This window comes from Podarcis bocagei (assembly GCF_964188305.1).
Source record: "Podarcis bocagei genome assembly, chromosome: 4".
Classification (NCBI taxonomy): domain Eukaryota; kingdom Metazoa; phylum Chordata; class Lepidosauria; order Squamata; family Lacertidae; genus Podarcis; species Podarcis bocagei.
Genome location: NC_138128.1, coordinates 19315407 through 19334574, shown reverse-complemented (window position 1 = coordinate 19334574; position 19168 = coordinate 19315407). Strand labels below are relative to the sequence as shown.

At 40.2% G+C, this 19168-nt stretch overlaps 1 protein-coding gene across 2 annotated transcripts in view; it reads right to left on the bottom strand.

The window, feature by feature from the left end:
* SI (sucrase-isomaltase) overlaps positions 1-19168 on the bottom strand; it is a 265979-nt gene that overhangs the window by 37127 nt on the left and 209684 nt on the right. For both annotated transcript variants that reach the window (XM_081189871.1, XM_081189870.1), the window contains exons 26-38: positions 18383-18586; positions 17839-17993; positions 14605-14773; positions 13536-13632; positions 12788-12900; positions 12526-12651; positions 11465-11593; positions 11085-11195; positions 10429-10491; positions 8876-9010; positions 7534-7618; positions 6619-6757; positions 1509-1642 (exon numbers count right to left, since the gene is read on the bottom strand). In XM_081189871.1, the coding sequence (XP_081045997.1) occupies positions 1509-1642; positions 6619-6757; positions 7534-7618; positions 8876-9010; positions 10429-10491; positions 11085-11195; positions 11465-11593; positions 12526-12651; positions 12788-12900; positions 13536-13632; positions 14605-14773; positions 17839-17993; positions 18383-18586 (1660 nt within the window). The remainder of the gene's footprint in view (positions 1-1508; positions 1643-6618; positions 6758-7533; positions 7619-8875; positions 9011-10428; positions 10492-11084; positions 11196-11464; positions 11594-12525; positions 12652-12787; positions 12901-13535; positions 13633-14604; positions 14774-17838; positions 17994-18382; positions 18587-19168) is intronic.

Genomic DNA, 19168 nt, shown 5'->3' with positions numbered 1-19168 from the left:
TGGAATTTGGCAGTACTAACCCAAACAAGCTTGGCATGCATTGGACCTCCATGCTGCATTATATTTCTGCCACATAATTGTATCCCTGATATTGCTGCATGTGCATTTTGATACAGTTATGTACAATTTTTTATGTGCTGGAAGCCTGGAATGTGTGTGTGCATATCATGTACAAAACTTCTTTGCATTTTTAGCAGAATGGGGGGAGAGGGAGCTTGCGTGTCAGTGAGAATAATAAGTGAGATGCAAGTTAGACACAAATCAGTGGAGGTAAGTTTTGCATCAAGATTTTCAGATGATTCTGTCAGTAGACAAGGCCTTTTCAGTGGTGACCACTAGCCTTTGGAACTCTCACCCAAAGACAGGGAGAAATGTAAAGTACAGGGAGAAATGTAAAGTACAGGGAGAAATGTAAAGTATTGCACTTGGGCAAAAAAAATGAGAGGCACAAATACAAGATGGGTGACACCTGGCTTGAGAGCAGTACATGTGAAAAGGATCTAGGAGTCTTGGTTGACCACAAACTTGACATGAGCCAACAGTGTGACGCGGCAGCTAAAAAAGCCAATGCAATTCTGGGCTGCATCAATAGGAGTATAGCATCTAGATCAAGGGAAGTAATAGTGCCACTGTATTCTGCTCTGGTCAGACCACACCTGGAGTACTGTGTCCAGTTCTGGGCACCACAATTCAAGAAGGACACTGACAAACTGGAACGTGTCCAGAGGAGGGCAACCAAAATGGTCAAAGGCCTGGAAACGATGCCTTATGAGGAACGGCTAAGGGAGCTGGGCATGTTTAGCCTGGAGAAGAGGAGGTTAAGGGGTGATATGATAGCCATGTTCAAATATATAAAAGGATGTCACATAGAGGAGGGAGAAAGGTTGTTTTCTGCTGCTCCAGAGAAGCGGACACGGAGCAATGGATCCAAACTACAAGAAAGAAGATTCCACCTAAACATTAGGAAGAACTTCCTGACAGTAAGAGCTGTTCGACAGTGGAATTTGCTGCCAAGGAGTGTGGTGGAGTCTCCTACTTTGGAGGTCTTTAAGCAGAGGCTTGACAACCATATGTCAGGAGTGCTCTGATGGTGTTTCCTGCTTGGCAGGGGGTTGGACTCGATGGCCCTTGTGGTCTCTTCCAACTCTATGATTCTATGATTCTATGATTCTATGATTCTATGACATGAAATCAGTCACATTAGTACCAGCTTCTCAAAAAAAGCCTTGAGAACCCACTTAGGATTTGTACATACTTTGTAAATACTGCTGAATACAGTCATCACCTTATTAGGAGTGCAACATAAATCTTCCATTGTTGGCCATTAGTTTCTATGGCCATTAGTTTTTATTTATGCACTCTTGTTGCAAAATGGGATACCAATTCTCATCAGGCAACAACTTTGTAATATCACTATTAAGAAAATCTTGCTCATTAAAAACAAGTAAAACTTCCAGAAAACATACTACCCATCATAAAACGTAACAACAATGTATAATTTGACTCACCAATTATAGATTTCAAAAGCTGATCCCACCGCGAGAAGTTATCACCAAGCCAATGGCCTGCCCATTTGCCACTCGACGGATATGTTGAACGAGGAATGATAATGCCACGTTCTCCGGTGGCACTTTGTAAAGCACTAGGATTGGAAATTAAAACAGAAACCAAATGAGTCAGAAATAAAATCCAGCGAATATTTAGGGCTGGAAGGTGTTTAAAGGATACTTGCAATATCATACTGAAAAATCAGAACTCCTATTAGAATAAACAAGTTCTGTTATAAATACTGAAATACTAAATAAGATGGATAACAATGTGTGACAGAAAAAGAAGTAGAAAATTGGTTTAAAAGTGTGTGAAAGAAAGTAAAAGAAGTGGAAAGAAATTGCAATTGAGTAGATTGGAAGTCTAACACAAGGGTGGGGTGAGGGATGGTGGTGGGAAAAGGAAGTATCTGTGGGACTGAGTGTGGGTATGTATGAATATTTTTAAGGATTGTATGAAATGTCTGTTTGTATATTCGTAATATGTATGTATTAATGTTGAATTATTTTAATAATAAAATATTTGAAAAATAAAAAAGAAATAAAATCCAGTCAATATTTAGAACCAATATATATAGAATTAACAGGTATGTAAATAATTTTTTAGAAGCATCTATTCAGATTCTACTACATGGAGGCTAGGTTGGAACATTTACTCCAAAGCAGTGCAATTGTAAGGAAGCAATCCTATAGGAAAATCTGCCAGGATAAGCAGATTGCCAGCTGTGTCAGGATGTGACAGCTTAGCTCCTACATCCTTGATTCATCCAGAGATATACCAGCATATTCCGGCTCAGCCAGGATCTACGCAGTTGACTCAAGCCAAGTTGATCTTAAATTGCCGTAAAATGTGAAAAGGGGGCACAGCGGAAGCATGGTGTGGCAAGAACAGAGGGGGTGGTACTTAGGCTGTATCTTAAGCCCACTCAGCTCGATGACCTGGCAACTCAGCATAAATTAAACCAGCAAAAAAAGGGTGGTATAACCAAAACACTATTTAAAATACTTGTTCTGCCTCTGCCAGGCTTAAATCTTCACATTTAAAGTTAATATTTTCCACTGGCCTTTGCACTTGCCAAATGTTTCAATACAGTTCTTGGTTCAAAAGACATGACCAAATTTAATATGAAAAGCAAGCATATTTAGAATATATTATTTTGAGAGAAAATGTGTTGTGATAGATTTCTTAAAGCTATATTTAAATCTGGATTCTTTTTCAGCTTTGTTTGTTTGTTTAAAATGTGCTGTTGATTGTGGAGATGGGGCAGAGTAAACTTATGAGTTCTCACATGCAAAAGTGACAAGGACTGGATATAGACAAAGTCACACATCCCTACGCAAAATATGGACTTTTAATTCTTTATTTAATATCTTATTTCTAGTTGGATATGTTTTTCTCTCTTAAAAATTACATATTCCGATCCATATGTTCTGTCAAAATAACGCTGAACTGTGAATTTTCAATCATAATATGTATTGTGATACGTTGAAGTTGCAAACAAAGTGCAGTCACATTCGGAGAAGTGTGAGCATAAGAACAGCCATATTGGATCACACCAAAGGACCATTTAGGCTAGTATTATGTTCTCACAGTGACCAACCAGTTGCCTATGGAAGCTTGCAAGCAGAACACGAGTGCAACTGCAGCACTCTGCCCAATTGTATCCCCCAGCAACTGGTGCTCAGAGTGTGACAGGCAGGCCTAATGTCCTCCAGTGAGTTTTGTGGCTGAGTGGGCATCTGAACCTGAGTTTCCACAATCTTCATCTGACCTTCTGCTGCATGGACTGGCAAGGATGGTTTCTAAAGATATTTGGTCAGTTGCGGGGAGGGGAGCTTTCAAGATCTTAGTCTGAGAGGCTTAGGAATTGGAAAGCTTCTTGGCTTCCACTGGCTGTATTCTGAGGGCTAACTCAGAGGATGACACAGTTCCCAGGACCCTTAGGCATCAGTTTTGAAAGTCTTTGTACACCGCCCTTGATTTGCTAATAGTGTGGAGCAGCTGGAGGAAAAACAGATGGATGTTTGTCTGTTCACACTGAAAAAGGGAGCGGCAATTTGATAATAACAAAAGTGAAACCAATAATAAACCAGGCTGTCTTGGCTCAGCCACATTTCGTGGATAGGTAAAGGGACCCCTGACCATTAGGTCCACTCGTGGCTGACTCTGGGGTTGCGCGCTCATCTCACTTTATTGGCCGAGGGAGCCGGCGTGCAGCTTCCGGGTCATGTGGCCAGCATGACTAAGCCGCTTCTGGCGAACCAGAGCAGCGCACGGAAACACCGTTTACCTTCCCCCTGGCGCGGTACCTATTTATCTACTTGCACTTTGACGTGCTTTCGAACTGTTAGGTTGGCAGGAGCAGGGACCGAACAATGGGAGCTCACCCCGTCGCGGGGATTTGAATCACCAACCTTCTGATCAGCAAGCCCTAGGCTCTGTGGTTTAACCCACAGCGCCACCCACGTCCCTCATTTAGCGGATAGCTATCCCTTCATAAGTTTGTATATTTTGAATGAAACCGGTAAATAGTTTCAAAGCAATACTTGGCTTAGCAGTGTCTTCTCTACAGAAGAAAGCAATTTTTAATGCATTATTTACAGTTTTAAAGATACCATAATCCAGAGTGCTGAGTTATTGCCTGCTGATAATGTTCAAATCATACTTTAGTCTACCTGATACTAGAGAATGTGAATCCACTCACCCATGTCCATTCAGCAGTTTTGCAAGTGTCATGAGTGACAGCAAAATGCCAAGAGCCTGCCACGTATAACGTGTACTCAGGGTTTTGTTGTTGTTTTTTTAAAGGTGGCCTCCTGGCCTCTACTTCCCCCACCCCACTTTCTCCATAGTAATATCAAACTTATCAAGGGCTCCAAGGTCATTAAGGTCCATAGGTCCATGGAGTGTTTAAGGGGAGGGGATGTTGTTCTTTGCTTGCTCATTGAATTGGAAAGGAAACAACCTAGAAATATTACCATTAGATCGGAGATTATCTAAAAGAGAATATAACTCAATAAGGAATTAGCATGTAATAAAGTTGCCTCAGAGCTGAAGAAATAAATTGTTGAAGAGCAAGTCTTGCCCATTTTCTTTACATAATATGCACCCTCTTGCCCCTCTTTAACATTTACTTTTTAAAAAGTGAATTGTTAAGGTTATTAATTTAAGAATGGGTATACAGAACACTTAATTTAAAATCATCATTCAGTGTAGCCTACGTGGAATCCTAGCCAAACAAATACAAGCTTTTTAATTAAAGTAGTCCATCACATATGAGGCTTGGAGCAAGGGGTTATTTTCAACTTTAATTTCTTATGCTAGTCTTAATGGCCTATCAAAAATGCTGAAAACTGCTTTGTGACATCAGTGAATGGCAGAGCAGTCTTTATTACAGTTGCCGGAACTTTCTGCATCTGCATCACATAGGACTGTCTCAAGATGGCCTTTGAATACCTCTCATAAGAGGAATCCCATTTATATGTTCCCTGTGTTGCATCTGAATGCACGGAAACAAGAGTGTTTGGCAGGATGTAATTAAACATCCATATTAAAACCACTAAGCTGGCCATTTGGTTTCATAAACCAGGTCAACAATTAAGTTTGCACAACATAATCTGGTTATTAGAATATGTGTACAAATAATTTGCTCCCAGCTAAGTGAGGAATCAGGTCTCTTAATATCATGCCCCAAAGTACTTGCAGTCTTAGAAACAAGACAATGAAACTTGATGCTTAAAAGGCTATGCAGGCTGTTCCCATGGCACTCAGCATCTACAGATACATTGCGCATGCACTGCCATGGTGTTTGCTAACATGAATTGGAGATCTTGAATGTCATCCACATCACTGGTGATGGAAAGTGGGAGGGGAGTGACAAATTACAGCCCTAGCATGTAAAAATGTTTTTCCCACCTCAACCCCGCTGCCACTTCCCTGGATTTTCAACATGTCAGTTGAAGTACACAGCATACCAATATGGCCAATATCAGACCCTTCTTCATAAACTTATTGTAACCTTTTTAACAGAAACTTTCAAGGCTACCAGCCTTCAGAATCTACCACAGAATACTATGCAGCATAATACCAATGAATGGCATAGTGTTCCCTAGATTGGTTAACTACACCCTTCCTGAAACTTTGAAAAATGGCTGCCTGTCAGTTGAGATGAATTGGGCCAGGTAGACCATTGCTCTGACTCAGTATAAGGCAGCTTCCAATGTTCCATGAAGAGATTATTGATATTGCAGAGTTCTGGCCACTGAAGGAATGCTAATCGTGTAATCCAATGCATGTCTACTCAGAAGTAACTCCCATTCAGCTCAGTGGGACTTACTTAGTGTTCTAGCGGTAAACCATAAGCCTGTGTTTCCCAAACTTGGGTCTCCAGCTGTTTTAGGACTACAACTCCCATCATCCCTAGCTAGCAGGACCAATGGTCAAGGATAATGAGAACTGTAATCCCAAAATAATTGGAGACCCAAATTTGGGAAACACTGCCATAAGCACTTACTTGCTAGTTGTGAGGGAGAGTAGTACCTTGGAAGTCAAACAGAATCTGTTCCGGAAGTTCGTTCGACTTCTAAAACGTTCGAAAACCAAATCACGACTTCTTGATTGGCTGCAGGAAGCTCCTGCAGCCAATCAGAAGCCACGGAAGCTCCATCGGACGTTTGGGTTCCAAAAGAACATTCGCAAACCAGAACAATCACAATCATGGGTTTGCGGCGTTCGGGAGCCAAAACGTCCGAGTTCCAGGGCGTTCGGGATCCAAGGTACAACTGTATTTGTGAAACATATACCCTACAGTATATACTAGTTAAGAACTCAATAATTTTGATGGGTTTTTTTTTCTTGTTTGAACAAGTACAAATAAAGGAAAGGGCAAGATTTACATATGTTGAGCACCTTTATGTTTTTTTAAAAAAAGATAAAATAAGCCTTGTATAACTTTGTAAATCATTTGTACAAATTGTTTCTAGTAAATGGAGAACTGAATTGTTTAAAAGGTAAGACAAGCCCCAGGGAAACAATGTACCCCAAAAGGAAAAACAACAACATGTAACTTACTCATATGTAGGCTTCGTTTGTGACCAGCCATATAGATTGTGAACATCATAGTGTCGAACTGGGGTTCCATCCGCCAGAAATTGTTGACTCTGCATGCATAAGGTTTTACTACTCAGCCCAACTTCTCTTCCTAATAAGTCTAATGAAGAACAAAACATTAAAAGAGGTTAAACAAAATCTTACCCATCTTCTGTTTTCATATTTAAAAATCAATTTATAAAGTCATGTTGGAGTATCAAAATTAAATTTTCTGGTTTGGAGTAGACCCAGAGGTATGATATTTGAATGGCATAGACAAAATATTAATTTGATTCTTCTGAATTTGTGTTGTGTGTATATGTCTATGTATGTATGTATGTATGTATGTATGGGTGGTAAAGGTATGACTGTGGCCCCTTCATGATTACATGATTACTCTTCTTAAGGAAGCTGTGCCTGGAGGAAGAACTTTGAGGGGAGAGACTTCATCAGGCAAGGCCTTCGTCCACCTGCCTTACTCCACCCTCCAGTCTCGACTTCTCAGTTTGTATTGTATTATTTTATGTACTATGGCTTGCCATTTTATTGATTATAGTTTAGAAATTATTTATTGTAACTGTTGAGTGGATTTCTGTTTAACTCCTTTTTGTTGATATTATTATTTTATACTATTCTAATAATTGAATGTTACTTTTTTATATAGGTTGCTTATTTTAAAGTTTTGTTTTATTATTACATTTTTGTAGTGCATTAGATTGTTATAGGATGTACATTTTTTGTTTCTTCAGCTTGTAAACCACCTTGAGTATTTTAAGATAGAAAGATGGTATACAAATTAAAAATGATGATGATGATGATTTGTCCCAAACTCAGCACACACCTGGTATACAACAACATTACAAGTGATCTAAAAGTAGGCATAGTAATTACACTTACTTGGTATATATACAGGAAAATTTAGTTCGGAGTTCCCACAGCCACCAACTGCACCATTGACAAAATTTGCTGGTTCATTCATATCCTTACATTGAAAACAAAACAAAACACATAAGCAATATGGACCATCCTTTGTGTTTCTGATAGTCTTTGATTATACTATGAAAATATATGAGGAGGCATCATGTCTCTCCATTCAAGGTGTCCAAGAATACTGAAGGCATGCCAAGATGAAATGAAGAAATGAGCCCAAGTATATGCTGTGTATATGTAGGAGACGTATATGTGGAAGCTATAAAATAATTTATTAAAAAGATATTTCTACTGTACATTGCTTGGGAGCATCAGGTATCACAGGTATATGTGAGTGTCTGGATTTAAGACAGTTCAAGGTTACTTTTTCTGTTGTTGTTGTTGTTTAAAATGCTATTGTTTTGATTTAGAAAATGGGACCCTCTATAATTATAGATCACACATCCTTTTCCTCTTGGAATGTTTTATTATTGACTCAGTAAATTTCATAACTGCATCCTATATTCCTTTATCAACAATTGTGACTATTCTTTTTTCTTTTAAATCTATTTATTCTTTCGTATTCTTCTGTACCTGACTGTTGTTGTTAGAACTCCAGAAAAAATAGTATTGGGGGGGGGGTGGATTGTATCCCATCCTTCATCCAAATAAATACAGGCTTCCTTCATCCACCTCCCAAACATTTCTTGTACTGTGTTGAGGAGCAAATTCAGTGTCAATATATTTCCGCATAACAAAAACCTTGGGGGTCTGGGCTCTGGTAAATGCTAATATACATTTATTTGCATCTTGCACTGAAATGATGGACAACATTCACAGGGTCAAGATAACAAACCAGATGAAAGCAGAAATAGGATAACAATGATTTATGGGTAGACACACATATTTGATATGGTCCAGACAACCCTTTAGTAACAAGGACTCACCTCTTTGCCATAACCTTTGACACTTGAAGTGTATATTTTTAGGATCCAACTTATTTCTATAATTGTAAATTGCTTTAAATATTGTATTGTAATGTTGTGTTTAAAGGTTTGCAACCCACCCTGGAACCTTAGGGTGAAGGGTGGTTAATAAATTAAATCTTCATAATCATAATCTACCCATTAATGTAGACGTATCCTATTACTAGCACATTTCAAGATAATTTGGATAGTTTTCTCTGCATAAAAACATAACTGTTAGTGTAAAAAAACTAAAATGACATTAATCCACTGAAAATAAGAGTTGCGTTTTTCCAGTATCTGTTTTCCACATCCATAGCTGTAGAAAACAACATAGACAATGCTAAAATAGGTGCAGGACTTACAATCCATATGCCATCAAATTTAATGCTATTTGCTGGATTGGTAGGGTTGGTGTGGAACTCCTGAATTTCTCTTTTCCACCACTGCACTGTAGAGTTGCGGAAGAAGTCTGGGAATGCAACGTAAGCTCTGTATAACTGGAATAATAGAGAATGTGAAGAAAAGAACATATTACTTAGATACAATTGCTTATTTGTAACTAATAGGCAAGAAGTGTGCACGATCCATCGCTGGAAAAGACTGACACCATGTGAATCACAGAACTTTCAAAAGCGGAGATGGGCTGCCAAGTCTTGAGAGATCTGACTCCTCATGGTCTATGAATGCATTTTCAGATTCTCTTAACAGTTTAGGCAGAACTAGTCCGCATTAGGGAAGTTTTTAATGACTGATGTTTTAATATATTTTTAATCTTTGTTGGAAGCCACCCAGAGTGGCTGGGAAAACCCAGCTAGATGGGTGGGGTATAAATAATAAATTATTATTATTATTATTATTATTATTATTATTATTATTATTATTATTATTATTATTATTATATCATGGGTCTGCATACTTCCTTAAGAACAGAAGATCTTTTCAAAAATAGCAAGTGGGTAGCAGGCAGAAGGTAGTCCAACATCTGTGCTCTATCTTCTGCCTATCCCTGCTTTACATAATATGCCCACACACATCTCCATGGTCACTATGGACAAAGTCTAAAGAGCCATTCAGGGTGAAATCCTATACACCAGGCACGTCCAGCTCTGAGGAGACTACAGTCTACTCCCAGAATAATAAAACTGGCAGTGATCTACCCATTGTCATTGCCAAAAGTTTTCGAGATTTTTTGGGGGGAGCATTTTCCAGAGTTGTTGAGCTTTGAGCTTTCAGGGAGTACAACACAGGGAATATAAGGTTTCACAGCAACAATGGCAATGTTTATGAGATATAGCGCCAGGGGCGAGACGCAGATCGATCAATCAATCAGGAGCACACAGGCGAACAATTTTCTTAAGCCAGTGATCAACCTGAAGCACCCCCAGTATCTACCTGTAGAACACGGATGACCGGCTGGACATGTCTGCTATACACACTTAACTGGGAGCAATTCCTATTAAACTCAGTGGGATTTACTTCTGAGTAGACAAGTACAGGATTGCATTGATGGGACTTTTGCATAGGAATTCTGCTTGCCCAAAATATTTTATGAATTCATTTCTCAAACGTGACTAACAATTGCTTGCATCACACTCCATGGTGCCAAATACACTTTGCATTATGGCACAAATGGACTGCTTTTTTAGGGGAAGGGGGATCGAAACTACCTTGGGCTTACCAAATTCTTCCCCCTCTAGCCTTGTTGTCATTAGTTCATTATTATGTGGGGAGGAGGGTTACTGGTTTGTGGGTTTTTTGTATTTTTACATTGTATTTTTATGTTGTGAACAGACCTGAGATCCATGGCTGAAGGGCGATATACAAATATATTATATTATATTATATTATTAGCACTACTGCATTGTTTTCACAATTACTGGGGATTTTTAAAGGAGAGACACAAGTGCAAACTTACCTCTGTTTGCTCGTCCCAGGATATTGATGTATTCACAACTACACCAGGGTAATCAGGCCATACCTATGACGGCAAAGTTATTTGAAAATGGTTAGCATAATGAAATAATGAAATGACAGGGTTTGGGGAACTTTTCTTTACAAATGAACCACTGTAATTCACTCAGAAAGGTGGAGTGGAAATCCATCAAGTGATAACAATTGAGTAACCTTCTTTTTAAAACAAAATCAAGGGTTACGTGACCCTGCTCCAAAACTGAGATGGTGGAGAGATAAATAAAAGGATGCAACACTCCTCACTTTCATTACTCCTTTCTTAAAATGCCAACATATGGCTGTTTTGAGCATGCACCCTTCTTCATTGGAATTTGCTAATACCAGACCATAATTATACTGCTAGCAGCAATCATTATCTGAAATCAGATGACTTCTAATAGTCTTTTTAAGAAGAAATTCTAATTTATTTATTTTTACATAAACTAAGGAGTTTCTCAGCTGGTAGACTATGGTTGCCACAACCTGGCAACCATAGGGAAGACAAACCACCTTTACTAAGATGACCAGAGGCCCAATTTAACCCAAAAAAAGAACATTTAAGGCATTTTAAGGCACTTGTACATGGAATTAATGCTAATGATAGTATGCAAAAAATATTACCTTCCCCCACACAATATCGCTGCTATTGGGCCATTTAATGAAGACATCGTCCTCAACCCCTCTTGTGAATGGCGGATAAGGCTTGGTTTCGTTCCCAGAAATGGCTGGATCCTGAAATGAAGAACTTTGGCTTAAGAACTAAAGGCATAATAGTTATTAAAGGAGCAATCCTGTTCTCATAATATGCCAGCTTTTAGGATATCTTGGTGCGCAAGAGCCGCTCGAACGGAAGCCTCTACCAGTGCAGCCATTCCACTAGGGAAAATGCAAAACAGGCGCAGCAAAAAACAGGTCAGAGTTCAGGGTGGCACAGTGGAGGAGCCCACTTATGCCAACATTAAAGATATTAGATCAAACAGGAGCAGAATATATGTACTGACCAAAATGATGATAAATCGCATTCCATCCAGTTTCATTTTGTCAACCAGAGCCGGAAGCTTTGAAAATTCTGGACCGATAGTGAAGTCCAGCTGCCGTTCCATGTAATCAATATCTGCATATTGTACATCCTATGGAGAATAGGATCAAACGATCTTAATCTACAGTTTTAAATGACTAATTTACAGACAAAGGTGAGGAGCCAAAGTGTCACATAGGCCAAAGCAAGGTAGCTCTGCAACATCCAGTGAAATTTTCACCTCTCTTTCTTCCTTTTTGTTGTTTAAACAGCAGTTCCAATACTACACCAATACTACAAACTCTCTTCAGTTTTAATACAGTTTGCTAGGTGACATGTTCACCAACACTTTGAAAGTGTATTTTTATCTCTTTTTCAATTCCCTTTTAACTACTCTCCTCATTTTTGAGATCTTTCCTGTTTTGAAATCAGTCGCGACCATCTTGTTCCCTCTGGGAAACTTTTCACTTAAATATATACAAGGTGTGACCGGAAAGTTTGGTGAATGGTCACAGAAATCACTGTCAGAGTTCTGTGACCATTCATTGAACTTTCTGGTCACACCTTGTAGAATTGGATAGCATTGTGGCTATTGTTCTCAAGTAGTTCTTTGACACTTAATCTCACACCAGGTCTTGCCTTGACTCAGGAGTGAATCCAGGGTAGTCCTCCATTTTGTCAGCTTCATTGCTAACTACTCTAAGGCACCTTAATTTTTTCATATATAGAAATTCTGACTCTTTCTTAAGAGTCACAACCTAAATGTACATTTTCCCAATTCCTATGATTGTTCAAATAAATATTCTATGGACTATCACCACTGACACTCACCATGAAGAGAATATTATCACTATGAGTCCTAATTTACATACCTGCTTACCATGCAGTTTGCTGGATAACTTTAACCTAGCCATTATCTCTCAGCTTAACCTAATTCATATGGTTGCTGAGGCGACAACAGGTAGGGGAAGGAACCTACTGCCCTGAGCAAAAGGGCAGGATTAAAACAGAATGAATGAATGGTCATGTCTACACACAACTTACATAGGGTATCTTAGCTGCTCTCATTGCATCATAAAGATCGGAGATTTCTGTGTCATTTCCATATCCATAGCGACACAATTGGAATCCCAGACTCCAGTATGGTGGCATGACTGGACGTCCAATGAGCTAGAAATAAGAAAATTAAATACATGATATTTGCGTTATCTTACTCTGGCAAAAAAAAAAGAAGAAGAAGCCAAATGATAGTATCTTTAGTATAGGCTTTGTAAGATAGTTTCAGATATATTACTGAACCACTTACTGCAGTGTATTCCTGAACCACTTGTTCTGGAGTTGGTCCCAAAACTACATAGAAGTCCAAGATCCCTCCAATAGTACGGTAAGTCAAAGCAGGAGTTGGTTGGAGCTTTACCTCTGGAAATTCATAAACAGGAAATGAAACTATCAAAATGACCAGTAATTGCCAAAATAACCCTCTTCCCCACCTGCTCCAGCAGGCTGGCTAAAAATAACTTGGGCCCCAAGGGCATTCCCATTGATAAATGAGAACTCCCTAGAATTCTCAGGGAATGAGCCAATCTCTCATTTCTTAAGGTAGGGGCACCTGCCAGTTAAGAATTAGTCTGTGACTTCCACAAATAACCTTTGTGTTCGCTAATACTGTTTCCTGACCAAGTCACAGGAGACTGACTTAACTTGAAATATGGATGTTGCACCAACCTTTGCGCTGTTGGTGCCCTTGCTTTCTGAAACTGAAAGGTTGAGCTCTCTATAACCAATATCAAGGAGTTCAGTGCAACACGGGCACAGTGGAAGGTGTTTTGGATTGGCTCTGCCACTGTCTCCACCACCCCTGCTGCCAATATGTAAACAGACAGGGCGCTTGCCAAATAAGAGGCACCAACTCAAGATCTCATTCCAGCATGGGGGAAAGAGACTCTAAAAGTCAGGTTGGGGACTGGCATGGCTCACAGGCCATACACCTGTCAACCTGAGACAAACTGTGATTCAGAAATGCAACGTTTTCAGAAAAATGAAGGGCGACTTACCCATTCCATTGCTGTTCAGCAAGAGAACTCCGTGAGCATTTCCATCATTTTCTAGGCCCATGTAAAAGGGGTGAACTCCATAAGTATTAAGCTTGTACTGTAATCGTGGAGGGAAAATAACATGCTGTGAGCAAACACCTTGGCCAGTTGATTTTCTCCCCAGCATGCTTCTACACATGTCAGCAAGGGTTACACATTTCAAGATCACAACAAGGTGAATATTAATTTCCCAATTTTTTCTCATATTCTGCCTTCAGTTTGTCATGAGCTGAGATCATTCAAGCAGAAAACTATCATAAAAATACATATAAAATGAAAGTTTCTTAAAACGTTTAATTTTTAGGGGCCAGGGGAGAGGGGATAAAGTGTGGGGGTACATCTGTGTGCGCAATGTATACTAAGATTGAGCTGTAGTGCTCTCTAACATTCATACAGCTCAAGTACACACATATCCAAGGTTCTGTCGGGGCTCACGGTGCATTCTAAGCACCTGGGACTGATGTAAACTTCTGTTGATGCTAGATTTCTTGTGTATTACTACATGGTATTACTACCACGTGTCCCTCTAGATTAACCACTGGCAGCAGAAATTGTGAGGGGTGGGACTCACCATTAGTAGTGGCTGTAACATCCACATGGCAGGTATATAGAAATAATAATAATAACAATCATAATAATTTCCCTTTGGTATTATTTTTATAGAAAATGTTGCCTTTCTCTGGGAGTACACCAGCACAGTGACTGGGTCCAAATTGGACCGATGTCAGGCAGCACCAGCTTAAAGAGTGGCTTGGGATTTAGCCAATCCCAGGGCATCACCTCAACACCACCTTCCTCCTCAGAGTGCTCTGGTTGGAGACTCTGTGCATGTTTGGCAGCTGAGCTGGCAAAAGCAAGCGGAAGAATGCTTCCACTCCATTCACTGCCTTTCATCCCAGCCTGGTGTAAGGAGCTGGTGGACTGCGGCCTAATTATTTGGACGCAAGTCCAACTAATTCAGTCCAGATTCAACACATCCTGATCTTTTTAGCTGGACGTTGTAATGAAGATGGTAAAAGAATGAACTCACCCCGGGAGACTGGTCCCTTGCAAACATCCCCCAAGTATGCCAGTCCATCTCATGTCGGAAGTGAGCATGCTCTGTTTCACCAAACCCATACACGTACTGCGAAGGGAGGCGAGTTGAAATCTGAATGAACATGTCGCTGAAGATGAAGCCAGGTACTTGAGAATCCCAACTGCAATCAAAATATTCAGCAGTTTTCATTAGAAAGAAGTAGAAAGCAGACTGGATTATATTTCATATATGAGAATGGCAAGGTTTCAGAACATTTGCAGGGTGAAGGGTGGGGGGATGTCATTGCTGATCATCGGATATTGCGACACTCAATGTTACAGTGATGGAAAAACCTTTGTGATTATATCATAATGGGTATTTATTAGCTATGGTTGATCAGTTCATTCCACAAGGCCTCTATGACACACTATCAATGGTAAAGAGGGGCAAGCCTACCCTGTTATGCATATATTTTTCCCTCAAGAAATGCTGCTAATTAATATTAGGTTCTAGATTTGTGTTGATACAACTTTCTCTGAGGGTCCCACTGTGCCTTCAGGATGATGCAGAGTTTGCCTTCAATCTTCCTCCCATGCCCTTGTCACCACACTTCTGTTTTGCATAATGAAACTATATCAGATATTGTATAGTATCTGACATGTGTGGTAGGGGTGGGTGTTGATCTTCACACCTCTTCTGTTTTGGATAGTCGTGGTCTAAGAAGGACTTCAGTGAAGTCCTGGAGTATTCTGATGATGTGTCATTTCCCAGTGATTCATGGTGAGCAATGTGTGAAATTCGAACCTTGACAGGGCTAGCCAACATGTTGCCCTCTAGATACTGTTGAACTCCACTTCACATCAGCCCCTCCAAGCAAGGTCAGTGGTAATATGACATCAACTTCTGGAGGACCCCATTTTAGCCATGTTCCTTTAGAACAAACCTCTTTTAGATGCTATGCTTAGGCACCTAGGTTCTCAGAACATAATTAGCCTCAACCATGCTATTTCTGGTAAAAAAGAAAAGAAGAAGAAGAGGTGCTGGTTCTCATATCTTGATAAATTTGCTGTGGGTGCCACCACAAAATGGCTACCATGGCTAGCAAAAATAGTTCCCCCCCCCTCCCAGAGCACAGCCTTGCCTCATATTGTATCCAGTCCTGCACCTCACCTTGTCTTATATTCTAGTTGAGCCTTGCCACACTGCAGAGCAGGACATACTGAATGTCAAGAACCCAGGAAGATGTAGTGTTCCTAGGCCTAGTATTAAAATCATGGAGACTGCAGATACATCAATAGCCTTTAAGCCTGTGATGTCACACACACCTACCTACAATTGTAAATAGTGTCCCCAACAGAACAAAGCTTTAGGAAAGCTCATCACCTAGGTAGACCTGCCTAAAAACTGGCTGTGACAAAATATTTGAGTCCCATCAAATATTTTACCAGTACTGTACTTCTAATTTTAGCAATTCTCAAAACAGTGGGTTGAGATGGAGCTGGGGAAGGATAGACATCAACATTCCTTCTTTTCAAATTTAAAATGATGAGCTGTTGTGGCAGAGGTGGGAGGAACAATCAGAAATCATTTAGAACCTGTGAGGGAAATATTTTAAGCACCAATGGTGCTGAAAAGGGTTATGATGATCTATAACATATCTACGATGCTCCTGTCTGCTTAATGGTGTGCTTGTCTCTCTGTGCTATCTGATCATTTGAGATGACAGGTATGGAGAGGAAAAGCTAAACTAAGCTTAGTCTGTTTCCTGCTGATCCTAAAAGAAACAGAGTGAATACTGCAGTTCACAAAGTATTTACCCAAAGGCTTACAGGAGAACAGAACACTTCTAGGGGTTTTAACCATGAAACAGTAATATTTTCTCAGTTCACCCATTCTTTAAAAACTAGCATACGTACACTGAAATCTATTAGACTTTTCCAACTTTATCTAAACCCTCATCTCTATTCTCCACCAAACCCCATGGATCCCCATGACCAATCACCATTTTAAATCTCCCAACTTTCCCCCATATTCTGCCTTCAGCAGCCAGGGTGACATGGGCCTAAAGTTAGACTTTAAAATGGTGTGGCAAGCATTAAGTCACATCCTAACAAATATGCATAGCAGTCTTCCTCTGGCCTGGGGATTGACAAATCTGTTAATTTTGCTCCTTTAAGGGAGCAAACCTGTACACAAGAAGCTGGGGGTAAAGCAAGCTGGTGTAAGTTAAAATGGAGTAAAGTCACACCAGATCCAAATTCAGGTGTGAAGTTAAACCAGATCCAAATTACACCAGATTCAGCAGAAGGGCTCTGCTTTACCCTGGTGAAGAGAAAACATGCCTCTAGAACAGTGGTCTACATTGAGTTGCAAGATCACATGACAAGGCTGAAGAGGCTTAAGATCCAGCCTAAATCTCCCTGCTATGTGTCTCCATAGAAAAGCACTTTCTGATAGTTTCACTAGAGGGAAAGTCTCTTCTGTAGTGGTGCCCATATAATGGAGACACCTTTCCTCTCAGCTAAGGGAAGCACTGACATTAATTACCGTACATTTAGGGATCTTTTAGGAGCACATTTATCCTGTCAGGCCTTTGCCTGACGGTATATCTCAGTATGTTATAATTTTATAGTTTTATAATTTTAGCTCTCTCCTAGTCTTTTGGTTGCATTTTTGCTTACATTCTAAGGTTTTCATATGTATTTTAATATTGTTTACTTCCTTGATAATTGACACAGGAGGATCAGTGACGCACACAACAATCCACCCGATTCTCTCGCCTTCTAAATTCAGTTTTAAGAATGATATTCATAGTTCATGCTAGTTGCCGTGATAATAAAGTTGTATAAAGTGGCTTGTTCATACTCTTCCAAAGGTCAGTCAGTGAAAAATAAGCATGTAAGATAAATTGGTGGACGATTGGATAGATGAGAGTCAAATACACAGAGCTAGCTAAGAAGCAACCCCCCCCCCCAAAAAAAAGCAGTAGGGAAGTTTCTTAAATAAATATAACTGCCGTGTGCTAATTTTTGCAGAAAACAGCCCTTGAATCATGTGATTGCGGAAATACACTGCAAGTAAAAATAAGACCATCTGTGTAAGTGCCATTTGAGAAAAGAAGCAAAACAACAACAACCACCACATCTCTGCCCCCCACCCCATGAACTTTGTAGTAACTTGGGGAACAACTTGGTTTGTTTTCACACTTGTTCTATTCATTGCCCAGTTGTACAACCATCCACTTACATGACTGTTCCAGTGCTTCTGCGCCTAATTTGAATACCAAATGGATTGTTCTGAACTGCCACATCATAGAGGCGTTTCTCATAGGTGCTTGCAGGTGTGCTGGGGACGTTCAGTGGCACTGGGACTTCATACCTTTTGTTACTGTAATCATAAATCTGCAAGGAGGAATGGGTATTGCTTCCTTAGAACAAAGATGTTACAGAACATAGATCCCAAGGCTGGAATCTTCCTGTCCCTCCCCCACCCTGCCCCATTAATAATAGGAAATCTCTTTAAAAACAACAGAATCTTCCTTTTGCTTTTTCGGGGCAAAGGAGAAACATTGTTAGGGCCAGATGAACAGCTGCACATGATTCAAAATCCTTGATGGGTAGTGCCAAATTTGGGAAATTATTTCCTCTTTCATATTTTGGAACCAGCAAGGTTACAACTGCTTTCCCAGGCTATAATTAGTAGTATGAATCAAAAAGCTTTTGCGATTGATGCGAAAGTCACAGGCAGATTGTTTCAAGATAACTAGCTGCGGTATTTGCCTCAAATTTACCTTAAATTGAAGCATGTCGTTCTCATGGTATTTCACCTCCAAGCGAAGTGTGTCAATGGGTGTGACAGAAACTCTAGGGCGTCTAACAGGTCCATTGCCTCTGCCAAGGTTTACCGTTAAACCGGAAGGTGTGTACTGAATTTCTTCAACAGTATAACCATCGTTGGATGGGTAGTAGCAGAATGGGACAGGTGAAACAGCTGGCTGTTGAGAGAAAAGACCTTCTTGTATATAAGGCTCAAGAGCAGGCTTTCCAATGAGGTGAATGGAAGATGATATTTTCATTAGCTCCAGACACAATTTTTTCAACCAGGAAGTACTGGAAGCCATACTCCCCGTGAATTCCAGCAACAAATCCTATTTTCGTTTGTTAAGAACCCTTTGTTGGTGTTAAATGGCTCACCAAGTCTGTTTTGACCAGGTCTGCAGATTCTATGGCTCCCACCGGAGGAGTCTTACCATTTGCCTCCCTGAGTTTCATATACTTCAACCCATAGCCACTATGCCCCAGTAGAGAAATTATATGGCAGATTCTAAGTCGCCTGCAGCATAGGTGTGAACAGAAAGAAATCCATTGGATCCCTCTCAGTAGGGAGAGTTAAAGGTAAAGGTAAAGATTGGACCATTAGGTCCAATCACGAACGACTCTGGGGTTGCGGCGCTCATCTCGCTTTATTGGCCGAGAGAGCCGGCGTACAGCTTCCAGGTCATGTGGCCAGCATGACTAAGCCGCTTCTGGCAAACCAGAGCAGCACACGGAAACGCCGTTTACCTTCCCGCCAAAGC